Source organism: Temnothorax longispinosus, chromosome 1, assembly GCF_030848805.1.
Source record: "Temnothorax longispinosus isolate EJ_2023e chromosome 1, Tlon_JGU_v1, whole genome shotgun sequence".
In the NCBI taxonomy this organism is placed as follows: Eukaryota; Metazoa; Arthropoda; class Insecta; order Hymenoptera; family Formicidae; genus Temnothorax; species Temnothorax longispinosus.
Window position 1 is genome coordinate 16,102,087 of NC_092358.1, and position 27,228 is coordinate 16,129,314.

At 38.6% G+C, this 27,228-nt stretch overlaps 2 protein-coding genes across 3 annotated transcripts in view; one reads left to right on the top strand and one right to left on the bottom strand.

The window, feature by feature from the left end:
* LOC139811607 (photoreceptor-specific nuclear receptor) overlaps nt 1-21,571 on the top strand; it is a 35,397-nt gene extending 13,826 nt beyond the window's left edge. Inside the window, exons 4-9 of one of the 2 annotated variants that reach the window (XM_071775911.1) lie at nt 90-193; nt 10,725-10,839; nt 16,792-16,910; nt 19,132-19,343; nt 19,713-19,998; nt 20,304-21,571. In XM_071775911.1, the coding sequence (XP_071632012.1) occupies nt 90-193; nt 10,725-10,839; nt 16,792-16,910; nt 19,132-19,343; nt 19,713-19,998; nt 20,304-20,542 (1,075 nt within the window). In that variant the 3' untranslated portion in view covers nt 20,543-21,571. The remainder of the gene's footprint in view (nt 1-89; nt 194-10,724; nt 10,840-16,791; nt 16,911-19,131; nt 19,344-19,712; nt 19,999-20,303) is intronic. The other variant, XM_071775919.1, reaches the window with a different exon arrangement.
* On the bottom strand, nt 13,215-15,899 carry LOC139811599 (uncharacterized). Its single transcript, XM_071775898.1, has 2 exons — nt 15,474-15,899; nt 13,215-15,164 (listed from the first exon to the last, which is right to left on the bottom strand). Exons 1-2 carry the CDS (start codon nt 15,869-15,871, stop codon nt 13,301-13,303), a joined length of 2,262 nt encoding a protein of 753 aa, XP_071631999.1. The 5' UTR covers nt 15,872-15,899; the 3' UTR covers nt 13,215-13,300.
* Nucleotides 21,572-27,228: the final 5,657 nt, after the last annotated feature.

Here is a 27,228-nt window from a genome sequence, read left to right on the forward strand (position 1 = left end):
GTTTACATGTTAAAAATCTTCGTGGCAGAAATTTGTTGTATTTTAATGTATGCAAATGAATTAAACGAATTTTATATCTTTTTATACAGATGTCAAGCTGGTACCGGAAGATGCGTTGTAGACAAGGCGCATCGAAATCAGTGTCAGGCTTGTCGTCTGAAGAAATGTATGCAAATGGGAATGAATAAAGATGGTGAGTGACAACTTATGTATTCTTAATTAATTTATTTAAGTATGAAACTCGAAATCTGAAATTATATTCAAAAATAATTTCGCAAATAAGGAGAGAAAGAGAGAGATAGGGATAAAAAATTGAGTAAAATTAGCTATACATATATATAGCGCATAAGTACGAAAGCACACATAGCTTTCATAAATTATCGAATTTTCAGTTTGAGACTTTTATTTATAGATTAGAAGATATAATAACAAAGAACTTTTACATTAAATTGTGACAAATAGGACACAAAATATAATAAAAAATATTTAAAAAAAAGATATACCAAAAAGCTGCATTCTTTTGCCTAAAATACAATATGTAACGATAAAAAATAATTGATAAAAAATGAGGATTAAGGATCCAATAAAGTCCATGTTGTACGATAAATTCCAAATAGACGTACGCCATTTTCCGGATAAAAATCGACGCGTTGTTACGACGCGATTCGACTCAATCGGAAGCATCTCCCCTTGCGACATCGAGTTCGGCAATAAGAAAGTTATCAGCGGGACGGCGGCGAGGGCCGAAGCAAGAACGCAGGGGTGGGAAGAACAAGAGGAATAGACGTAGAGACAGGTGCGCGCCCGTGTCTCGCCGGGAGGCATTAAGAGTTGGAATCGGGAGGCTGTTCGGAGCAGCCAGACTTCCGCTTGTACAAGCGCCCGCCCCCGCCTTTATCCACAGTTATTTATGTCGCGAACATAAAGGGTCCGCCCGAATTCCGCTTTCCCCGCCGCTGATTGATTCCGGCATTACCCAACGAAAATGGATAATCCGCTGGATCCATAACTCCCATTCGGGCGACAATGTCTCGAGAACTCTCGCGATGGGATCCCAATATCTTCGCGACGGTGATCGACGCGAGGCGATACTAACATGTCATTCTGACCGATTAATCGTCCAATTCTTTCTTTTTGAGCGAAATCTTCATCAGAGATAGAAAGAGAAAAGAGCAAAGAAATATTAAAATCAAACCTTATCTAGGGAAGACCGGAGCTAGTTGATACATGGGGCAAGTTGGTGCACGACAATTATTGTAAAAGTGACAAAAGATAATATTGGATAAAAAATATAGTATTTCCGTAAAAACATTGCGATAATATTTCAATTAGTTATTTTAGGCTGAGTAACGTATTTTCACAAACAGAAAATATTTTTAGTTTTGTATAGCCAAAAGTAAAATAAATCAGTGATATATTAAGGATGTTCTCTCGTCCTTATACTAGAGAAAATCGATTTTCTTAGGATTTTCTTGAAACTGTGAATATATGTTAATTTAGGTGTGCTTTATGCGTGGTATAAATTTCAGTACCTCTTCCGGTATAAAAAATCAAGATACTGACAATGAGTCTCAAAGTTTCAACTTTTACTAATGAAAAGGTTTTCCAGGCCAAACGGTAAGAGATACGAGGTTGGCCAAGAGGACCAAAGTTGTTCCTCTCGTCGAGTTCTATAAGGAAAAAATGCCAAAACTAAAAAAAATTAAATTAAAAAATTTTTTTTTTGAACTTTGAAGCTCAGTATCTTTATTTTTTATACCGGAAGAGGTACTGAAATTTATACCACGCATAAAGCACACCTAAATTAACGTATATTCACAGTTTCAAGAAAATCCTAAGAAAATCGATTTTCTCTAGTATAAGGACGAGAGAACGTCCTTAAATGTTACATTTATAAATCTAGTCATCATATAATTCTAACTGTCTTTAAAATTTTTATACTTTAAACGTAATAACTTCCAGTTATGTTAATATCTTAAAACATTTTTTTGTTTAACCAATAATAATCAAAATATCTAAATATAGCAGAACGGGATAGGTTGTTACTGCTTTTCTACTTATAATTTCGACCAACTCCGTCGATGTAACACATAACCTCGGCATAACAGTGGCAAATATTTTAATCTTATGTAAGATTTCACCATTAAAGTCTCTTATTACGTATTAGAACCAATCAAAATATAGAACATCAGTTAAATTATATCTATATTATAATAATAAGAGATAATAGGATCGTAACAAGCCTAGGTCTTTTGGCAGCCTCATATTGGTTTCTGTATGCATATATACTATATATATACATATAAATTTTCCAATCCACTGCGCGCGCCGATTAAATTTTTGGACTTAAAACACAGTAATTGTTAGAATTAAAAACCCTTTCTCTCCCCGGAATTAAATCGACTCGATTTAATTATCTAAAAACTGTAAAGAAATTTATTGCGAAAAATATTACCTCAGCCAGGGTTCGGAAAATTTATATGTAATACTAGATTTTTCGCCCGCGCTTCGCGCGGGCTCAAAATCTATTCCCCTCTCCCCAAACTCACTCATTAATTAGGAGCACCAATAGAACACCATAAAACCCAATTTTCAATCCCATAGTAGCCATCTCCATAAAATTAGTAATTTTTTGGTACCAATTTCATCAAAATCATCAACAAAAAATTAGAAAAATTTTGGCACCGGTTTCAAGAAAATCGATCCATTAATAAAAAATTATCTATTAATAAAAAATTAAACTTATCCTCTAAAAATTTAAAAAATTTTAGCACTGGTTTCAAAAAAATCGGTCAATTAATACTTATTATTTCTCAACAAAAAATTATCCATAAAAATTATCCATAAAAAAGTTCAGCTTGATATCTCAAAGTTTGCGAAAATTGAAGCAATCACGTATATTTTTTTTTTAACAGAAATCGTAAACCATCTTTACTATTAGCAATTTTTCTAATTCTATTACATTCTTTAGTTCTTTCTACCCCTATCTATATAATTATATATATAAGTACCTGACGTCTGTATGTCTGTCTGTCTGACCGCGAATTACTTGTTATTTTCCGAGAAATTGGAAAAATTTCGTAACCGGTTTCCAAAAACCGGTCTTAATCGCTCACGACAGTCACGAATTGAAGTGATTGGTTAATTCCCGAAAAATTTGAAAAATTTCTGATACCGGTTTCCAAAAAAATTGGTAACACAAAATTATACACTTTATAGCACTCCCTGGAAAATTCTACCCTTGTTTCATATACAACTCTTTGAAATTCCGTCAATTATTTCCCGAAAAATTAGAAAAACCGGTTTCCAGAAAATCGGTAACAAATCCTACATACAACATATTTCATTTAAAACTAATCGACCTATGAACGATTTAATTCCCGAAAATTATAAAAAAAAAAAGATTTATTTTTTTTTCCCTTTGCAGCTTTTTCCATTTCATAATTTAATGCTGCTCTTAGCAATAGATCATCCTGACCGTCTTCTAATGTACATTTTTTTAAAAATCACGTATATTTTTTAAACAAATATTGGAAACTTTTCAAGAAAATCAGCACATTAATGAAAAATTAAACTCGCGGTTTCAAAAAAATTAGCATATACAATTCTTTGACATTTGGTCAATTATTTCCAGAAAAATTGGAGAAATTTTGGAACCGGTTTCCAGAAAGATCGGTAACAAAAAATTATACACTTTATGGCAATCCCCGGGAAATTCTACCCCTACTTCATATACAATTCTTTGCAATTCGGTTAATTAATTCCCGAAAAATTGGAAAAATTTCGTAACCGGTTTCCAAAAAGATCGGTAACGAAAAATTGTACACTTTATGGAACTCTCTGGAACATATATATTCTACCCTTACTTCATATACAATTCTTTGAGATTTGGTCAATTAATTCTCGTAAAATTTGAAAAAATTTTGGAACTGGTTTCCAAAAAGATTGGTAACGAAAAATTAACCACGACATTTTTATCCCCGGAAAATTCTACCCCTATTTCATATACTTTTGGTAAAAATTTGGTCCACTAAAGGTGCGATTTCATTGACGCTAGAAACCAGCGGCAGCGTCAAGAAAATGTAGTGGGGGAAAAAGTTCAGACCGTCTCAACTTTTTAGCGTACCGCAAAATTTAACGAAACTTCTTCCCCCATTACATTTTCTTGACGCTGCCGCTAGTTTCTAGCGTCAATGAAATCGCACCTTAACGAATAAGTAGTTCGCGTACAGATAGACAGACAGACGTGACTTATATATATAGTATACAGAATATGCATACAGAAACCAATATGAGGCTGCCAAAAGACCTAGGCTTGGATCGTATGGCTTTGTTACTAAATTGATCTATATTATAATTTTGCATTCAACAATGTAAATGTAATATAACACATATTGTTACATATTGTTATTTCTATTTATTAAACATATTATACTCTGAAAACTAGATCTTTCACAATTTAATCCAGTACTGTAACAGTACTGTAACTAGGGCTAGTTGTTACAAATGTCGTCGCCTTATAATTGTTATTGGTGCAACAAAATTAATTATTCAGTTAAAAAAATAATTTTTATGCAACACGTGCATGGAAAGTGCCCTATTACGCCATAAAATAGGGAGTGTAAGCCGTGTGTAAAGATGAAAATTCCCGGGTGCGGAGTTTACGCACTCGCCTTTTCGACTCGTGCGTAAACTCCGCACCCGGGAATTTTCATCTTACCTCACTTGTTACACAAATAACTATTGTGTTGTATAAGCATGCTATGCGGGTATTGGAAAATTCTTTTGCGGCTTGTATTCCATTTATTAGTTACGTGTAAAAAAATTTTTTAAAAAGTGTACCATCTAGGCCCGATCTCCCCTAAGCCCCTAATATAATATTATTAAACGCAAAAAGCGGCAAATGACTGATAAAGCATGTCAATAATTTGAACATAAAAATGTGTGAAGTAATCAGAAATAACAAGATATGCGCGCAAAAATATAAATCAATATCACAGTGAGATATTCGAGTACGGAAACTGAAGTCGCGAATGATGCAAATGCCTGACAAGTGAAAACTCTTACAACTCGTCGCAAAACTGGCACATTGGCTCCTCGAATTTACGCGAGAAGGCTGACGCGGGATAATTATGACGGAGCCGTATTACCACGCGTGAAAGACACGCACTCGCTGTCACAAACGCCGAAAAGGAGAAACTCGTGGTGTCCGCCGTGCTTTAATGGACGCGCGATTAGGGCACTCATTGCCGCCCAGGCCGGGCGGCAATTTTTCCCGGCTTCCCTTTTAGCAGCGGCCCCGCAGCAACGGGCGCGCAGTAATTTCGTAATAATAAAAAGCGTGCCGGCTCACTTTACCTCCGGCGTGCGGCCTGCTGGGCGGCTTAATGGGGTCCCTTTTGCTTCGTCGGACCTCCGTTTCTTCTCTCCCTCTCTCTCTCTCTCTCTTTCTCTCCTTGCCGCCTCTCGCGGCGTGTCTCGCACCAGAAAAGATAAACGCTCCCGTACGCTCTGTTTCCGTTTAATTTGCATGCACCTCGCTGCGAGAGGCCGCCCTGCTCTCCGTACATCCCTTCCCTTTTCTTCTTCGCTCTTTTAATTGACAACCCCTTTGGTCACTGTTGTGTAGGATTCTGCATAATTATTTTTACTTAATCCTTAACGCAAGTGGATAATAAGGCCTCCTCGCAATTCTGTTTTCCAAGAATATTTGAAAAACAATACTGCCGCTCTCTCAAATTTATTCTTAATAATTGTGGCGTAAATATTATAATAGATAAATTAATAAGAAAGTAGATAAATTAATAAGAAAGTAGTGCGCTTTAGTATACAATGTAAATCTTAAATTAAAAAAAAGAAAACAGTATTGTTTAGTTCGATATTTGCAATCACATCAAGTGTGGTCTATGAGAGTCGATTATTACGCTAACAATCATTAAAAGCGTAATACTCTTGCTCATATCCACCAGTGTGGTTCCATTGTTATCCCCTGTAACATTTTTCGCGCGGATTCTCGCACCAGGACGCGCAAAACATCCCCGTGCACATTGTTTCTCTCATTTGCATCGTCGCCGCGCCACGGGAGAGCACCCTTTCGCCGATGTCACTCCGGCTCCGTCCTTCGTCCTTTTTACTTATCTCCGCCGGCGAAGTCGCGAACCGGGGGGGACGCCAGGGCGGCGGCCGAAGGGTTGTGGCGCCGCCGGAGTCTCCGCGTGCGCATCGGGCGGTCGGCCGCACGTTGCATACGTTTATTTCCTCCAATTAACCCTTCGGGGATTCGTCGAGGGCCACGCGACCGTCGCTAACGACCGCAGTGTTTACGGCGCGGCGACGAAGAGAGCGAGGACCGTTCGCGCCCGCCGCGCGCGCCGCGCCGCGGCAAACCGCACGAGCGTGAGCTTGCAAATGCGCTTGATTGGCTCGCGTGAATAAAAAGCAGTGCGGCGGCGCTCTCGCCGTTAACCCTTTCAGTTTCGATCGTCTATTTCTACGAGTTATTTACGGGATATTTCAGAAAAAAGAAACGCGCGGTACAAGGTATCCCATGTGATTCTTTTTTCATATAGGGTGACACGGACGATTTGAATTTTCTTTAACGTAAATGTAGAAAAACTAGTAAGTGTTTTTGTAGATGATATAGAAGATGCGAAAAAACTACGAGCGTTAAATGGGATTCTGTACGACTGCTCTTTGTGTTATCGTACCTTCACACTCTAAATTTCATAGAGTGGTTTTGCCACTAATATATTAGAGTGATTGCGATAGTCACTCCAAAAGAGAGGATTGTTATTCTAATTTGAGTAAATGCTGGCACTCATAAGGTAGGAGTGAATTTTTCACTCAAATTTTTAGAGCGGCACTCTACCGGAGTGATACGATCTCACTCTAAAGCTATAGGGAATCACGATTCACTAAAGATCGACTGATAAATGACTCTAACAGAGTGAAATTTTCCAAAATTGTAGAGTGAGACATAATTCACTCCTACGGACACTGATCTACTGCACTCGAAAAGAGTGCCTTTTCATTCCAACTTATAGAGGGCAATTTTCCTCTTTCTTGATGGAGTGGCGAATCACACTTAAAATGCACAGGCTCAATTTTCACTTTTGTTACACTTCCATTTCACTCGTTTTTAGTGATATGTTTCACTCTTCCACTTTTAGAGAGCATGGCATACTTATTAATAAAAACGTATTAATCATTATCATTGTCATCATTACGAGAAGCGTTCTTTTTTCGTTCTCTCACATAGATGGTCGGTAAATGAAACCCTCGGGTGGTCGTACACTGCGTTACGTACCGCAAACAATAAGCGCCGCCGGTTTGCTGCGTGCCCTGTTGAATTCACGCGTGTCAGATGCAGACCGTCGGCGTGACATAACGTGGCGTTACGTGAGTTTGACGAGAGGGCGGCAGACAACCGCAAACTCCCGCCCGTTCCCCGCCCCTCCGTCCCCCCGTGAATCCGCTGGATTAATATTTCAATAATATTTCAATCATCCGCGAATTCGACAAGCGGCACAATGCTCCTATTGTTCGCCGATAGCATCGCCGTTTACAACGTGTTTGCGCTCGAGGTCGCCGGGTTTTTTCCGAAAAAGTATGAAAAAAATGGCAAAAAAAGCGGTCGATGAATGCGCGTCGCGGGAGTTTTACCGCGCTCTGATTTCTCTCGTTATCAATCAGTCGGAAAAACGATTTGGTTTTTAACGAAATATGAGTTTGCTAATACCACGCTCATTTTATTTACCACCTCCCCATCGTTACGTTATAGGTTCATATTTGAATATGGAGAATGTTGTTAGGTATAGCGATTGCAACTTATTGCCAAATATTGCACAGCATAACGGTGCTTACATTGAAAATATCGCGTCAAAAATTGCACCGGCTCGACAGAAACACAATTGCATACAATTTTGCACAAGACACTAAAAAAAATACGATATTTGTAAAAGTAATGTGTGTAAAAATCATCATCATTATCATCAGTTGCGCTACAACCCAATGCGGGTCTTGGCCTCCTTTAATGTGTGTAAAAATAACGCAGAATATATGGCAATTATGTTATTTGTACACGCAATTGACCTGCGGAAGAAAGCATCGTGACATATCGCAAAAACTTGCGATAACCGGTTACAACTTGATGATTCATCTGCAATTACTGAATTTAAGAAAAAACTTTCGATCGTTGCGCCTGCAAAAACAATTGCCGCGCTGATCGCCAATCAAAAACATCGAATTCACCGCCGCCTTGCTATGTTGCTATACATATTCATTATGGATGGTGTAGTGCACTGCGTGCGGGAATATCTCATTCCTGCACGGCCTCGAGTGAGAAATCTCTCGCGCGTGCGGAATCGGCCATCCGTCGCACAGATGGCGCGTGCGCAATGGGCCACTTTCCATGCACTTTGTAATATAAAATAGGGTGTGTAACACGTGCGGGTTGAGAATTGAACACTCGTGCGTCAACTCCGCACTCGTGTCCAATTCTCAACTTCCCGCACTTGTTACACAACAACTATTTCCTAACAAGAGCGTGAAACAGGCCGCTTTTCACGCTTGTTTTACAATTTTATTTCTCCACTAGTTGAGAAATAGCTCCATGTTTTAACGCTTACGTCATCATTGCGAAATGGATCGTTTTGCTCACTTAAAACAAGCGCGAAAAACGGCCCATTTTACGCTCGCGTTAGGAAAAAATGTATTCTTCAGTTCTTTGAGTCGCTAATTTTTAAGGAAGACATTATTTTTGTAATTTACATAACAATATTTAATCTTTAATCCTACATTATTTGCGTGGAATGCATTTTGCACCCCAATGTTATCTCAATTTTCATTATTTTCTGTGATGATTTACAATTAAATAAAGGTTGATAATGTTCTGTATATCTTCTAGATAAAGATAAAAGTAAAAATTCATCTTTAATTGTGACAACAATTTATACAGTATTCGATCAATAGAAACGTTTTACTCTGTGAGTTTAGTAAATTTCTAAAGCTGGCATATATTTTACATTCCACGCGAATAACGTAAAATTAACACAGTAATTGTTAACACGGTATTTGTGTGTATATGCGCCTATATATCTTTCAATACCATCACAAATGCTTATGTACCCAGGTAGCCAAATCTGTCAAAAGCAGATCTTGCCGAATATCTGCTACAAATTTTGTCTGCAGAATGTCAACAAAAGTATAACAGAGTCTACTAACATCATACAGCAGATTGGCGGCAGAAATCAAGTAGATCCTGCTGGAACATTTTAGGCTCTGCGCGATTTCTGCTGCCAATCTGCTGTCCGATTATGTTATCTGTTAGCAGACTCTGCTGGCAGAACATAGCTGAATGCGGACGCAGTTGATATCAGTCTGCTGATATGTCTGATCAAATCAGTTACCAATCTGCGATATTTATGTCGATCTCCACTGTTAAATTCGTAGTGTCAAATTAATAAATTATACTCAATTTAAGTCATTTTTAACATTCCTGTAGGTCGCCACTACTCCTACTTAATACGTCGTTAATTTAACTAAACCAATGGCAATAAAATAAAATGTTGTGTTAAAATAATTTAGACACACATATATAGTAATTAAAAATAACAAAATGTTATTTAACTTGAGGTACTGGCTTAAATTTTATCCTTTAATATTTAACAGTGTCGAAAGTTTTTAAAATTAGATCAAGAATAAAGAGATCCCCTCAAAAGGATAATTTTTAGGATGGAGTCGAACTCATCCCCAATAAAATTTTGATGGAGAGAGTAATAGTCGAATTTTTCAAATAAAAACCCCCGATAAAAATAACATTATTTGATATTTTATAGGTTTCGAAAAGACGAATCCAATAACCCGCATTTGTCATAATAATTTTATTTTCAAAAAACAATAAGTACATTGTACTTTGAAAATTTGTTCTTTGAAAATAAAATTATTATGACAAATTACAAAAAAAGTACCATTGTTATTAATCTATCCATTTTACAAATATGAGTCGCAGTAAAAAAACCATTGCAATTCGTAAAATTGAATGGTGTTATTGTATTAGGCAGAAAAGAAGTTGATGTTGTAACAAAAAATTATTGAATATGTAGCATTTGGATAATTTATTATTCTATCAACTTAAATTTGACAACAAAAGTTGGAATGCAATACAGACACCTAAATAAAGATTATGACATGCGTTATTTCTGGTAACGTGGTTTTTTGAATTTGTTGTTTAAACAAATTTTCAGCAACAAATTCACCGATGTTCAAGCATTTGATTATTGAAATGTAATTTTGGATTACCTAGATGTAATTTAAAGTCAAAACCATGTCCCAGATCGCTGGCGCCTATTTGTTATAGACGATTATTTTTTTATTATAAACAAAAAAAACGTAAAAAAATTGTTTTCAAAAATAAATTTTTTAACTCGATATTCATAAACTACATGAATTGACAAAGATTCCCTGAAAATTTCATGCCTCTATCATTAAAACTCGAAAAGTTATGCAATTTTGAACATTAAAAAAAACCGATTTTTTAATAAAAAATATTATAAATCACTGGTAGCGATCTCTAAAACTTGTTCGATTTTGCTCAACTTTTGAGGAAAATTCTTTTTTTAGGTAAGTTTTGATATTTTGGGATGCGTCGCGAAAAATAAAAAAAGAAGGTTTTTTTGAATCACCCTAATGTATATATATAAATACGACAAACTAACAAATTGCAGCTGTTCAGAATGAACGTCAACCAAGGAACACTGCTACAATCAGACCAGAAGCACTTGTTGAGATGGACCAAGAACGAGCGCTGCGCGAAGCCGCCGTCGCCGTAGGCGTCTTCGGGTAAGTAATAACTTATCGCCCTTTTTTGCGATTTTCAGTTACTACATAATTCCTCAATCTACCTATTGCGGTGGATATATCGTTAGGTTTTTTTTAACTAAATCGTTAAACATCAGAAATCAATGGTTTAAAAGAAAAGCAGAAGGAAGAGATCGAAGAGAACACGATCGAATAAAATCTCATCGAGAAATAACGCCGAGTTATTAATTATAATGGTGACCGACAGTGAGACGTTCGCGTGAATTGACAGCGACAGTATCTGTCGGGGGGCGTATCCGAAGCCTCTCGAAACGCGATTACGTCGAAAGGGCAAGAGTGTTGAATGTTGGTCGCACACTTGTGAATCGCGCGTCACAAAGGTTCTACGAAATTTCAACTTAGACATGGTCAATTAGAGAACGGCAGGCGATGGACGCAGACGATCGATAGTCACTTGTCGGCGGATGCAACGGCAAGAGCAAGCGAGGGCCGGCGACACGTTGTTGGCACGTTTGATCTTCTGCTGCGCACCAGGCTTACCTTTCGCCGTTGTTGAGCGACACGCCGAGCGTGATCTATCATGAAAAATTACCTTTGACTAGCAGCCCGTAGTAGGCGTAGCGTTTTTCAGGTAACCGGCTGCCCAGGTTGGAACTAATGGAAAATCCATAGAGCGCCAAGGGGTGAACGTTAAAAGCGACGGCCGTCGTCTCGGCGCGGCGCGGCGCGGCGCAGTGCAACGCGTCGTTCTCAGCGCGAGTTATTATACCGCGCGCGTTACACAAGCGACACTGATCTCTTTCCGCGATATAAGCTTAGTCTCTACTTAATTTGAATCCATTCTTGGTCGCATTCAGAAACATTAAAAAATTTAAGAGATTGAGAATCGAAAGTAGGATATCGAAAAGAACCTATTGATCTAGCAGCTAATCTCGACAAATGCAAGAGGAAATTTCAGAGAAAAAACTCCTTTTTTCTATTTTTGTTCATTTGTGTAATTGATGTACGATTCAATTAATTTGATAAAGAGTATAGAAAATGTAATTGAATTGAGGAAGAGCGTCGTCGACAGTCAGATGCATATCTGTGTCAACGCGAGAATTTCGCAGTTTCGAATTTACGTAATTGGATGTATAATCTATTGTCATAAAACGATTCACACTCCGGCTGTTTGGTTCCACGCAACAATCCGATACGAGTCATGAGAGAAGAGAGAGAGAAGGGGGAGGGAGGGAGAGGGAGGGAGAGGGAGGGAGAGGGAGGGAGAGGGAGGGAGAGAGAGGGAGAGAGAGAGAGAGAGAGAGAGAGAGAGAGAGAGAGAGAGAGAGAGAGAGAGAGAGAGAGAGAGAGAGAGAGAGAGATCGTTTCTATTAAAATCAACCATTCGATCGCGTAAACATGAGGCTTTGAAACCCGCACCGGCGCAGACACCCGTATAATCGTCAATGACATCGGAATCTATAATTACACATAAATTAAGGTTGACTCAAGATTATTGTTTACAGTTATAAACAGGCCCATATAATCTGCCTCACCGAGAAAACCGAGAACGATGAAAGGAAAACGTTGTGCGAATTGCAATCTGGAAGAATTATTTTAACTCCCTCGCGCGGCAAGAAATGTTTGAACAAAGTTTTTACAGAAATAATAGGCAATATTTATTCCATGTACAGTATAACGCGCTAAGAAAAAATATGGCTATAAATGGATTCGAATGTTACACACGTTTTTCGTCGCGCGAGCAATCGATCTTCCCGATTAGCCGCATTGTTTTCGGACCGTGGATTACAAACTTCGTCAAAGTTTATTCAGAAACGCTAATTCATATTTTTAACTCGATCACTAATCGACTGCTTAATTTCCCACGTCACGTCATCCGTCACTTTTATTTTACTCCAAAAAAATATTTGGCGATTGAATGCGATACAATAGAAATAAATGCATTTTGCAAATGCATCTTTATATGATGCTCGAATCATCGCCGTGTAATCACGGATTAAGATGATGATGAACAAGTTAAAATATGAAGCAAGTCGTAATCTTAATTTTTCTCAGCTCTGTTACCAATTTCGCGAGAAATGTCCGGACGCAGTTTTATACATATGTATATATTGGAATTATAGAAATAAAAATTGTTTACTTCTCACAAAATAACACACCAAAGTACAAAAGACATCTATTAATAAATGTCTAAGAGTTTTTTACGTGCTTTTACGGCATCACTTAGAAGTTTATGTTCGAATCGAAATTAATGCCCACAACGAAGAAGTCGCGCTATGGAGAATCGAAGTATCTCTTTAGTGATGGAAAGTCTAAACGCGGCGGGTGCGTGCGTGCATTCCCTGCACGTAGTGTATACATGTATATAATATACGTGTACAAAATATGTATATATACATCCCACGGGTGAAACCTCTGAAGAAAGGTGTCCCACTATACGACTGTCTTTGCATACGATTGCCGAGCCCAGCCGATCGATCGGCTAGCAGAAGTCGAGCACAGCCTCGCCGCTAACGATGCTCGCGAAGATCGCTCGGGCTCGATCGACGGACGTCATCGGCTTGTTATTGGCGTCGCGATACCAATAGCGCGGCTCCCTGTTCTCCGGACATTCGCCGATCTTTCTCTCGAGATGCGTCACCGGAATCGGCATATTCGATCTCACGTCACTCTCGGACTTGACGAATTTTCGCGCGCTGTCCACAATGTACTGTGGCAGCACGTTGTCGATGTCCATTTTGTAGCCCCGCTTCAGATTCTCCGACTTGGTCTGTCTGATGACGGACGTCAAGCGTCGCCTGATATCCGCGCTCGCGATCTGCTGCGAGCCCAGCGTCCTGTCGGACGGGTATTTGCCGGTGACGTTCTCCAGCAGCTCCAGAAGCCGATCGAAGGACAAGCATATCTCGTCCAAGGACTGCTTGCTGACCAGCAAGTAACCTCTGGTCTCGTTCTCCTTTATCTTCAGAGCGCATTCCAGCTTAGCCACGTCATTTTGCGCCGATCGCAGGTTCATCTCGGCGGCTTCGCGGCGCTCTCGTTCTTCGACGAGCAGAAGATCGGTTCGTTTGGTCTCCTCCAGAAGACGGTCGTGTTTCGCTTGGGCTTCCGCCAGTTGCCTGAGGATACGTTGGATCTCTTCTGAATCGTCCTGCAGGTTTACGCTTTGTGTGCCGACGTCCATCTTGGTCGAATCCAAGCTCTTCAGGCTTGTCACGTCGGAGCATCGTACGACGTTCTTATGTTCCGATTGCGCGTCTACGTCACAATCGACGCGAGTCGCGGGCTGTATGCAAGATTGAAGATCCAAGTGAAGGGAGACCTTGGGTATCGTTCGTACGTTGTCAATCGTCTGCGAATGGATTAAATCGCGTTGCTGCATAGCGGTGTCGCGAACTGGCGGCGAAGGAGGTCGGATCTTTATCTTCGTTGGCAGAAGCGTTAACGGGACTGTTCTCCTCGGTGGAATCACCTGACACGGTCGCTTCGCGTACTTGGTAAAGGCACTTCGCACTTTCGAGGGCTTCGCGGTGTCCTCGTACTCGTTGCCTCTTCGAGTGTCGGCTGGCGCGATCCTTTTGTCCTTCGGCGCTAATCCCATCCACTTGTACTCCGACTTTCCCTCGACGTCGTTCTCCACTAGCCTTCTCATTACCTCCATCGCGAGCTCGTCGTTCAGATTCGCGTTCCTCCTCACATCGAGCACCGCCAGCGTGCTGTTCTGATCCAGTAGGTTTAGCAGATCCGCGCCGATCTGATCTGTCAAGCCGCAGTGCTGAAGATCCAACGCCTTCATCCACAGACTGTCGCGTATCGCCTCGAGCATCTCCCGCACGGCGCAGTTACCCAGATGCGGATTGTCGTTCAAGGTTAGTCGACGTAGCCCCGGCATCGTCTCGAAGTTGGGCTCGCGATACCTCAGCGATTGCTTCCAGGTATCGTGATACAACGCCAGTTTTTGCCTCGAAAGCGCGGACGCCAACACGCTGCCGCTGCTCGGCGTGAGGTTGCAGTAACTGAGATTCAGCGATCTCACGCTACGAATGTCCGCTATCATACGGCAGATCAGCTCGCAGCCGTTGTCGCCGATGTAACAACGTCGAAGAGACAAATGGTGTAAGGTCTGCGTGCCCGACAAGCCGACGCAGAGCACTGCGATGCAATCCGGTGGAAAGGGGATGCCCTCGAGCTCGAGGTGTGTGAGGCTGGGCGAATTCCTCACGCATTGGCCGACGCTCTGCGACATCCACTCCAGCAGGTAGCGCGTGAGGACCACCGGGGCCTTACCCATCGCTCGCGCCTTGTCCTCGGAATTTATCTCTTCCAACGGCTTACGACATTGATACCTGATAGAGATTTTAAAGATATTTTAATGTATGTGACAAGTTTAAGAACAGTAACTATAGTTTGTTGGTATATTTTTAAAATAATTTATTTGCGATTTTATAAATTTTTCAATAAAAGTTTGCAGGACTAAAATAAGAGAAACAATTTAGAAAAATTTAATTAGCGTAATTTAACAAATATACAGGAAAACATAAAAATAACACTGTCAAATGACACCTTAAAAAACAGCGCGTAAAGATCAAGTGACTAACATTATAAATAAAAGGAAGACAGTATATAAAAAGTATTGAAATCAATCAATTTTCAACCTGCTATGCACGCTGATCGATTTAAGCGAGCGATCGAGGGAAAGAGAATTCAAGATCGGTCCCCAGTCGTCCATCTTGATGTGATCGGTGGTGAAGTCCAGACTGTGCGGCAGGGTCACGCATATCACCGGTAACGGTCGCAATCGTTGCTGCTTACACAGCTCCATGTAGCAGCTGGCAAAGTTTCTACCGGCCGGGATCGCCATCTTCCGCAGCGAAGCTGCTGGCGCGGCCGCATCGATCTTCCGTCGGTGTCGCGACGGAACTTTACCCTCGAGCGTCGTAATGGTGCCGGTAATTTTGCCTCTAGAATTACGAACGGCTCCGTCCGTTCTTGCTGCAATTTGACATGTCATCATACTCGCTTCTTCGTCGCTCGCGGAACGACGAGCTCTCATTTCTAGAGGCTTGGCTAGATACGCCAAGATACGATTTGAAACGCAATACTCGTGGGACAAAAGTTTACCTTTGCCGTTGCTGCTTCGCTCGAAGATCAACCGCGATTTCACCGCGAAACGTCATCTGCACCGTCAGATTTGCATGGGAACGATTGCCGAGCATCGGCGAGAATCGGATTCATCGAAAGGAGTTTATTTTACGAAGGCATCGACGATGTCTTCCCCTCGATCGTTTTCCCGGTGATCGCGATCGCTGTTCGCCGGCCTACCTACCTGAAATTGATGTAAAATATCCCTGCGCAGAACAAGACGAACCTACAAAACGAAACACGCGCACAAGCAGACTGAAGATATCGTCGCTTGCGATCGTTGTACTTTGATTTAAAAGATAGTTTACATTTGAAAAATTGTAATGTAACGAACTCGAAATTGTAGCAATCTGTCAAAGCAGGCAATTCAAGAGGAACAAAGTTTCTTCCGTCTTTTTTATATTATTCAAGGAAGATTACAATATCAGTTCCTTTATATCAATATCATGCGAATATACGATTCGATAAATTTTGGAAATTTATAATTTTAAATAATTCTAGAGATCAAAATTGTTGAAATTTTCTTGTATATATCAATGTTTACCTCAGACTTAAATTAAAATGTAAAATAATTTTTGATTGCTCCCTCCTCCTTTAGTTATAAAAACCACATTCATGATTTTGACATAAGAGGGACGATGTTATTTAAAAATAAAATATTTTTGAAATACGCATAATGCATTTTTGCGCGCTAGCTCTTTTAGATTTTTATATAGTACTGAAATAAAGTTCTAACAGATTTAACAGAACATATCAATAGAAATTGTTAATTATATAATTAATCTTTATTATTTAGATATTTTAATCGTTTTATCGTGAATTATTTCTTAGACCGCCGGTGTCCTTAGCTATGGCGAGATATACCACGCCACTACCTCTGCCTACAGTCGCACCGACGACAAATTCCACAAACAACGCGGCAACACCACCTCGACAAGACAACGAGGACGGTACGCAAATTCTGCGTTTAATATCATTAAATTATGTTTATAAAAAAGTCATTAACATGTTTTTAAGGGGGTATTCTGGTATAGGCAGCCTAATTTTAGGCTTGTTTTAGGAATTTTTTGCTAAAAAAATAAAAAAACTCAAATAATTGTCCCTCTACATAAGTTTTATTGTTATTTTATGATACGAAAAATTGAATTATTGTTTATTTTTATATTTAAACAAATTAATTTGATCAAGTATCTCTTACTCTGTCCTTCTTTTAAGATATGTCCTAGTGCTTCTGAAGAAACCTCTGAAATAAAAAAACGAATTTTGTTTTATTCATTACAAATATAGTTATTTTAATAAATCATCGTGGTAGACTACAAAAAATTTTTTAAAGAAAATGGCGGCTAGTTAAATATCACTTAATGGAATTTTGACCTTTTTTCAGTTTATAGATTTAAAGAAATAGATTTAAAGTGATATTTAACTAGCCGCCATTTTCTTTAAAAAATTTTTTGAAAATTTGTGCAAAAGCGAAAGTCGACGGAACTAATAATTTTTTAGAAAAACGTTGGACAAGCTTGAAAAACATAGTTGTGAAAAAAAAACACTTTTTTCTTGCAATTTTATATATTTCACAGAAAGTAGTTTATTTGTAGTGTTTATTCTGTCTAGTCTGATATATCAGTCCCATAAACCTTTCTCTTCTTTAAAAGAAATCGCGAACCGCCTTCTGTTTCCTATGAGTGATCCTAGCTTTCTTAAGGGGCAACAACACTGTAGCGTCCGGAGAAAACAGCCTATTTTTGACATTTTTTTAAGGGAATATAGTGAATGGAATACAAAATCGGTTTAAAGGCCTTTATTGTACATACTTTAAAGTGTGTTCACAATTTTTTTTAATTTCTTTTTTTACAAAATGGCGGCGCCAGAGCTCAGCAAAGGAAGCCTCTTCGTATTTTGCGGCCGGAAAGATTTCTCCTCCAATTTTTGACCTGGAACAAAAAACCACAAATTTTTTAGTTCTATATAAGATTAGCTCGGGAAAGACGTACGGAAATTAAAAAATATCATTTTTTGTAAAAATGGTGCACGTTTGAACAAAACGTTTTATTGTTTAAAAATGAAACGTTTTGTTCAAACGTGTACCATTTTTACAAAAAATGATATTTTTTAATTTCCGTACGTCTTTCCTGAGCTAATCTTATATAAAACTAAAAAATTTTTGGTTTTTTGTTCCAGGTCAAAAATTAGAGGAGAAATCTTTCCGGCCGCAAAATACGAAGAGGCTTCCTTTGCTGAGCTCTGGCGCCGCTATTTTGTAAAAAAAAAATTAAAAAAAATTGTGAACACACTTTAAAGTATGTACAATAAAGACCTTTAAACCGATTTTGTATTCCATTCACTATATTCCCTTAAAAAAATGTCAAAATTAGGCTGTTTTCTCCGGACGCTACAGTGGTGTTACCCCTTAAGTGACTAGTGAATAAGTGAATAAAACTTTTGTTTTATTTGTAATGGTTATTCTTATCACTTCCATTATCTTTAATATTAGCCTGCATTCTTTATTAAATGTATAAATATTTAATACAAATATTTAATACAATAAATATTTAATACATTACTACATTGTAATTTATATTGTTTTTTTCCCACAATGCAGATGTTTTGGAGCAAAAATTCAAATTAATGAATTTAAATTCATATCGACGAGAAAAATAAACCAAGATCCCAAATAATATAACAAAGATAAAATTATCAAGATTTCTTTATGATGAAAGACTGATTTATTGTAGCAGCGTGGAACGTTATCAATCTGACTTATATGCAACTTGAGATACCTACTGATCTCTTCAAATCTTCATAACTTCATTAATTTTTAGAATTTTATTATAAACTGCTTTATAATTAAAAAGTAAAAATAAAGAAAATCGATTTTTTGACCCTCTGGACTAGAATACCCTCTTAAGATAATAACAAAAAAGAAAATAACACTTGTAAACTAAGCAAAAGGAAGTCTAATAAAAAAAATATATAATAAATATTTGTTTTATCTTATCAAAGATGCATGAAACCTTTTAATACGAGTCTCTATCGCTCTGCTTCTGATCCTACCTCTCATATAAATTCGCGTGAGTGGATATCATTCCCAGATCTTGGTCATTCGTTATTGTCACCGCTGTTATGGAAACTCTATATTTGCATGAAGAAAGAGAGCTTTGCGTCTGAACACAGGAAACGCATCCGAGGACAGCATAGACGTAACCAACGAGGAGCCGTTGACGCCTCAGCGGAGTGGATGTACGCAGCTTCCACCAGTGCTGCCGTCGTTATACTCACCAGCGAGTGCTGAAACGGTTTACGAGACCAGCGCGAGGCTGCTCTTCATGGCGGTCAAATGGGCGAAGAATCTTCCCTCCTTCGCTGGCTTGCCATTTAGAGATCAGGTAACGATTGTACCGATTCACTTGTATCTCAACATGTATGTATTTATTATCAATTTAACATATTTGCCTTATGTATATTTAGCCACGTTTTCATTTCATAATTTATTTTGATAAACGTTGATAAACAGTAATCGCGACGATAGAAGTTGTCGAGAATTAATCAGACCAATAAATACCTATATACGTATTTGTATGTCAATACGACAGATGAAAAATAGACTGCCAGTATATAGTGGCTTAATTATTATTTCAAATCTTACAATATAATTATCCGCGGATTCGTTATAGGAAGATTCAATACAATTAAAATGGTGCTCTAAAAAGCGATACAGTAAAATAAACTGCAAGTGCGTTATTTATATCGCGCAGGTAATACTCCTGGAAGAAGTTTGGTCAGAGCTGTTCCTATTAAATGCGGTTCAATGGTGTCTGCCGCTCGAATCTTCGCCTCTCTTTAGCGCCGCCGAGCTAACTGCTCTGACCCTCTCGCCTCATCCGCATCCGCACTCGGGGCTGCATCTGCAAACCACGGGAAAGCCCAGCCAAGTGGCGGCGGACGTCAGACACCTGCACGACACCCTGCAGAGATACAAGGCGGTCATGGTCGATCCTGCAGAATTCGCCTGCATGAAGGCCATCGTTCTCTTCCGCCCAGGTTGGCGACGCTCTCGTTTTCGATTTTTTTTGTAAACAACTTTATAATTAATTTGTAATTTTACTATTTTATTTATTTCTCTCGCTATTTAATTGTGAACTGTATCTCCTTCCGCTCGTCGTTTTTTAGTAGCGAATCACTCGAAGTGCACAGGCTCAATTTTCATTTTTCATTACACTTGCATTTTACTCGTTTTCATTGATATTTTACTCTTCGACTTTTGGAGAGTATTTTTTTAAGTTAGTTATTCAATTTCGTGTAAACTCGCGACATGCACTCCTAGAAAGCTGATTTTCCCGTTGCAGAAACCCGCGGTTTGAAGGACTCGAGCCAAATTGAGAACTTGCAGGATCAGGCACAATTAATGCTCGGACATCATGCGCGTGCTCAACAACCGAATAGTCCAGCCCGCTTCGGCAGGTTGCTGTTGCTGCTGCCGTTGCTGCGAACGGTTCCAGCTGCAAGAGTGGAATTGATCTACTTCCACAGGACTATTGGGAACACGCCGATGGAGAAGGTCCTTTGTGACATGTACAAAAACTAAAATCATCTTAGACACCAAAGGACTTCGCTACACGAACGCCACACAATAAAATGCAAATACCACACGATCCAAAGTATTCGGCGCTAGAACGAGAACGAGATTCATGAGAGGCGAAATTAATTATCAAAGGAAAATAGCAAAGACTGGCGGGCGAGGCTTTTCTAAATGAAAGGATCAAGGAGCAGGGCGCGCGAACTTTGTTTCACGATCAGGCCTAAGGACAAAGTCTTAAGTCCCTCTGTAATGATTGTGAGGATTCCAATTGGCGAGTATCTCTATCGTACAAACGCGAGGCACTGAAAGAATGGCATCGCTAACGAATAAAAACGGCAACTAAAGTCGACCGAGGGGCACTCAATTGCGGCGTAAATATACACACATAGATATATACATGTATTTATTTATTATAGACATATTTATCGGGCGTTAGGCTCGGCACGTTGATAGCACATTTTCCGTTTTTCGTAGAAAGTCAATGAATTAATCCGAAAAGACATTTCGCTTTTTTCCTATCTTCCTTCTTTTTTTTTTAATTTAAATTTGTCATAAAGTTACCGAATTAGAGAGAAAAGTGACGGGGTGGGCAATAAACACTCTACAGCTTTGTGAACGTAATACGAAAATCAATTATTTTACATATTTGCAAATTCGCGTTGGAATTGCTTAAAAAAATTAACGCAATTAAAATACTTCTTTTTTTTACCCACGGACAAATTTATGCGTCAGAGGTACGATTAATAAACCGTGACGATACACGTTGCGAAATCAAAATTAAATTGCATTTGGAAATAACCGAGGTGGCAATACGAATTCATAAAATTTAATGTTGCATAATATCGATTAATGAAAGTAATTTGGTTCATAAAGGTGTGAGTGAGATTGATTTCTTTCTCGGCGCTGTAAATGAACGCTCGTCCGCACTTTCTCTGTATATTTCGTGTTGTGATACTATTCGCTGTAAAACGTATTCTCAATCAGTGATATATATTGTAATGATTACTTGTAATAAAAATAAATCTGATTAACTGAGTTATCGTCATTGACTCACTCTTTCGCAGATTTATTACTGCTATCTTATTTATTGTTACTACATATTTGTAATTCTAGATACTAGCTCCTCTGTTAATTAAACGCAATATCAGGTAAGCATTATAACACAATATAAGCATTATAACACATACTTATATAACACAATTTTAAATAAATATATTTAATACAACTCAATTTGTGCGCAGGCATAGAAAATAAGAGAAAATAATAATATTAAAAGTAATGTGATGCTAATATAAAAATCTAGAACAAAGTAGAAAATGAATTACAGTAGAGGATAAAAATATATTTTGAAATAACATTGTGGAAAAAAAGGGTAACATATAATACTAACATAATATATTATTATAAATTTAATTAATAATTAATTGCGAAAACAAGTTTTAGATACGAGAGTATAAATGATTATACTCCTCAAATGGGGGGAGAGGGCAAAGCTCAAAGATCACCGGCGTATTTGACTCGGAGGAAAGATAAAGATTCGGCCCGCGATCCCCTCGGAACACGATTTGACTTCGGTCGCTACAACGCACAACGACGTATATATTTGCACCCCCGCAACTCCGTCACGGCGGTTGTTGCATAACCGTACATATTTATTTATCACCGCATAATCCCTGACTTCCCCTGCCGACGAGGGTTTTGCCACATGGCAGTTTGACGGTCCCCGGCGGAGTTTACCCCCTCGGCCGCTTATAAATTACATCGGGGCTCGAGCGAGGTTTAAGGGCCTGCTTAAGTTGTCAAAGCAATCGGGGAGTTAAACGCCCCGGCGCCGGGGGTGAGCGTCCTTAATGCCTTTTCGAGCGGATCTAGCGAAACACGCGGAGTCAGGCGGCGAACCGCGGAGAATAATTGAGGGAAACGAGTAGACTTCATTCTTCGGAACTTTTTTGAAAGAAGAAGCGTCGGGCGAACTTGCATCACGCTAAGTATATTTTTAATTTTATATATATATTATCTCTTTTCAATCTTATATTTGTTCGTATAATTTGGAAATGCGATTTATTAATAATTATCGAGAGAGAGAGAGAGAGAGAGAGCGCATTTCCACTTTTATTTAAAAATTAGGTATCTCATATTTAATGACAATGCTATTATCATTATTTATTACCATAGTTTTGAAATATTTAAAAAATCTATAAAGGTAAATATTACTTTTATGAAATATTCCACGCTTCGAAAGGAACTTCAACTTATTAAATATTATGTAGGAAATTTTTTTTACTTTCAATAATTTTTCTCTGTTGAATTGTCATAACTTCGGAAGTTCTTATCCCTAAATTTAGATACCAAGGATGATAAACAGACAGAAAAAACATTAAAATTATTGTTTACAAATCCACCTTCCTGAAATCGATGTTGAAAAAGGAGTGAGGCTTGCGAAGATTTCTCAGTAGATTAATCCTATCATGATCAGACTCGCGGCAATACGGCATAGAGAATATATCGACCATGTAACGGAGGATTAAAAAAGCATTTCTCGCTCAACGTTCAATCGTTAAAGTGGGACGACAAATCGACACTTCCTGCAAGACACCTATATCGAGCCCCTTTTGCGCGATCAACCCTTCCTTCTGCCCTCGCAATCGTAAGTCCCGCGGGGGTCGCGCAGAGCCGGTAACGAATTTCGATATCCATCCTCCGGCGAGAGAAAGGGTGAGCATAGGCATGGCGGAACGCGGGGGGCGCGGAAGGCAGTGATAGTATTGACTCGCTTTCACGGATGTGCGGGGGCGGAGTTTTCAACCTATCTACCCCAGCGTTCTCCGTGCACCCCCTTGCTTCCATTCCGCTGCCCCCCCCCCCCAGGAAGCAGGGAAAGCCAGGGTCGTGCAGGGCTCGACCGGGGTCGGTCGGGAAGGGTGAGACTGACTCTCGTCGCGCCGCGCGGGGCTGTCAACCCCCCACCCACGCGACGACAAAACTCCCGCTGAAGGGTGATCCAGCAATGGCGGCGGGACTTGTTGTATTTCGCTTTCGAGGTGAGCTCTCTCCATTCCCTTCTACCTTCTCGATTCCATCCCTGTCCCCCTGCTCCCCCCAATTTCGCGGGGCCAAATAGGGATGGTGGTGGCAGGGGAGGTGTGAGCGAGCAATAATGGTGAGGGGAGAGGGGGTTGCAGCGGATTGCAGAGTCCCAGAGAAATGAGGAGGAGTACGAGGAGAGAGAGGGGAGAAGAGAGTGAGAGAGAGAGAGAGAGAGGCGGAAAGAGAGTGGAAGACTATATCGCTCGGGAGAGGAAGCAGCAACCTCCATTTATTTTATTACATTATCATACCAACTAGGCGCTCGATAAGTGGGGCTTTAAAGCGATGGTTCTCAAATCGTATCGCGCGAAACTTCCGCGACTTTTGCATTGATGACAACGTTCGCTTTGGCTCCACCTCTTTGGCATCTAATATTCCATTTTCTCGAAAATTTAGATATTTTAATTCCTGATTGAGGTCGCTAAGTCTCTCGCGTGTTAACGGATAAAATTAAAACATTTTATAAAAATAAAAACAAGTTGTCTCTCTACGTCGATAAAGATATAAAAAAATTAATAAATAATCGAAGTAATTAATTAATTACTCAAACATTACGTACTTTTTTGTTATGAAAAATGTTTTATATCTCTATATATCTGTTCTCGGAACAGGATATCTTTCTTTAATAATTAACATATAAGATTCATTATGCAGTATTATTTCATTAGATATTATAATATTCTTAATGTCATTTAGTTTAACGACTAATTAAACAATGCTGTAATGATGAACGTATCTGAAAAATTGTTTTTGCGTATCTAGAGAGGCAGGCCTTGCATGTGCAAATAATATTAACAAATATACGTATAAAGACATTTTGCTGAATTAGCTATAAATAAATTTATTAAAAACGCTTTTATAGTTTTTAATAAAATTACAATATCCTATTTAACGATAAAATCTGGGACAAATAGATGGAGACTTTGAACTAAATTGTGACAATAGAGAAAAATAAATTCTAAATATCGTTGTATGTAGCCGCTATAAACGTTAGTCACATAAAAATAAAAATGTAAATTATGTTACAAATTTCTTTCTATTGCACCGTCAATTAGTCCAGAGGTCATTACAATCTTTATTAAAAATTCCTGTCGTACAGTGCCGATGCAAGTGTCGTTTCATGCTTTAACCAATTAGCTTCTCATTAAGTCCGAGCTACTGACTCGATTAAATCAGCGGCCAATCTAAAAATTTTTCCGCGTGTTTTTTTAGCGAGGATTGATATGGAAAATTGGCGAATGCGCAAACAGGCGGTTCCGCGTGTTACGACAATATATGCAATTGCATGCGGCCGGAACCGCGGTTTCAATTATATCATAAACGGAATTTGATGCAATGCATTTTGTTTGAGCATTAAATCGCGCATCGGGCCGCTCGTTAAGTAGAATTAAAACCGGAAGCGACACGACAGAGAGAAAGAGAATGAGAGAGTGAGAGTGAGAGTGAGAGAGTGAGAGTGAGAGTGAGAGAGTGTGAGAGAGAGAGAGAGAGAGAGAGAGAGAGAGAATATTGTACGATTTAACGACCATCGATTATCAACGTGAGTTTAAATTGAGCGCGAATACAATTATCCTGGCGGATTTTACAATCTCGTTAGACATATCCTTTTCACTGGGCACGCGACCGATTTAATTTCGCACAAACATTCGCCGTCGGATAATATGTCTCCTTTGCGCTGATGATCCTCCAGGCGACAATGTTTCGTAATTGTAGCGATAAATAAATTACCCGGACCAAAATTTCTGCTTTGACGAAAGTAAAGCTATTAACGAAAATATGCATTTTTAGGGAAAATAAAATATAATTTCTATAAAGCAGATTCTGTGTAAGGCCGCTACATGATTTTATCGTACCAAGTTTTATTATTTTTTATTTTTAATATATTAAAAAAGATTACACACACAAATCTATTATCTTTGTTACTATTAAAGATAATTAGAAATTATCTTTAGAAAACGAAATATTTTACTAAATTATTACTAAACTACAATCAAAATAATTGATTATTATTAAAAATAAAATAAAATTAATGTTTATTATTAATCAAACATGTAGAATAATTTTTAAAAGAATAATTATGTTTATAAAAAGTTAAGTAATCCGATTAAATTAATTTTTGGGTATTTTGCTTGATTAATCAGCGCTTAAAATAAATCCACTATTTATCACAGAGATGGAGGTTTAATATTCAAATATTAATATTTTAGCAAGTAATATTCCAAGCAAGTTTGAAAAAGCATATATTTGTCAATCAAATAGAAAATATAAAATTACCATATATTAAAAGAGAAACAATAATTGAATCATCGCCTCCAGAAAAATTAAGATTTTATCGGAAAAAAAACAAAAGTATAAGGTAAGTCGCATTGGGTCGAAGGGACGAATCCCATTTCCGTTTGTGGATATTCGAGATGAAGTGGCCGTCCTCCTAGCTGGAGGACGAAGACGGACCGTAATCCTGGGGAATACGTGAGGCGGAAGTCTGATTTCTTAAATAGAACTCCAGGACTTGCGGGGCCCCGGATGAAAAATTCGCCAAGATCTTCTTGGGGTAGCTACCCTGTAAACAGCGATAGACTGCATGAGATGGACGAGATATAGACTCACAGAGCGACCTGAAAAATCGTTAATTCTCTACTGGGTGTTTCCAAAACCAACTGACGCCCTGCGAAAAATATATCTCCTTCATAAATGTCCATATAAAGAAATTACAAATTAGAAACAGCTACATTTTTTTATATGTGGATGTTATAAATAAATTTTTTTCCACGATTTAATTAAATCTTAAATGTTCTTTACATTTAATCCTGAAAACATTTAAGATTTAATTTAAATTTTCTATTATAAATGTTTTCATATAAATCTATTGTAACTTAATTGAAAACTATTTTTTAATATTTAAAAAAAGGAAGCAATAAAATTTTCAAGGGGAGGTTTCGAGAATTAAGCTGCAACGGTCAGAAGAGACTGTCGGACCACTTTTATCCCCGCTCCCTCCAACTCTCATTCTCCCTCTTTCCTAAAATCAATAGATACGTCGCCGCCCGTCACACTATGTATTGTGCAACGTAATTGTTGAACGATTAAACAATATATATTATAAACCGCGTTGACATGCAATTATTAATGCAAGCGATCGCGTATCATCAACGTAATCGCCAATAAATAACGTCGCAGGTCTAAATTTTCATTCTCGCTAACGTTAAATGATACGTTCAAAAACTTTGCTATAATCGTTTTCATAAAGAAATGTTTATAAAAATGCGATTATATATATAAGATCTACAAAGCACTAATTTCTTTGTAAAAATAATTTACTAGCAATGATTATATAGACTCAATATAACCATATTTGAGTCTATCTTACCGATATTCTCACAGAAATGTAATCCCTTTACCACACAGCTGCAGTCACGACGATGTCGTTACAATTATCTATCCAATTATTTTCTTTCCACTCAAACAACGTTTGCTCGCCGCGTGCCGACGGCTTGCTATCCGTAAAGCCGCACAATTCGTTCAGTGAACTGGGGGGCGATGTGCCTTTGTCTCTTTCACGAATTAATTTCAAGGGCGAGGACCTTTTATAACAGACGAGCCTTACC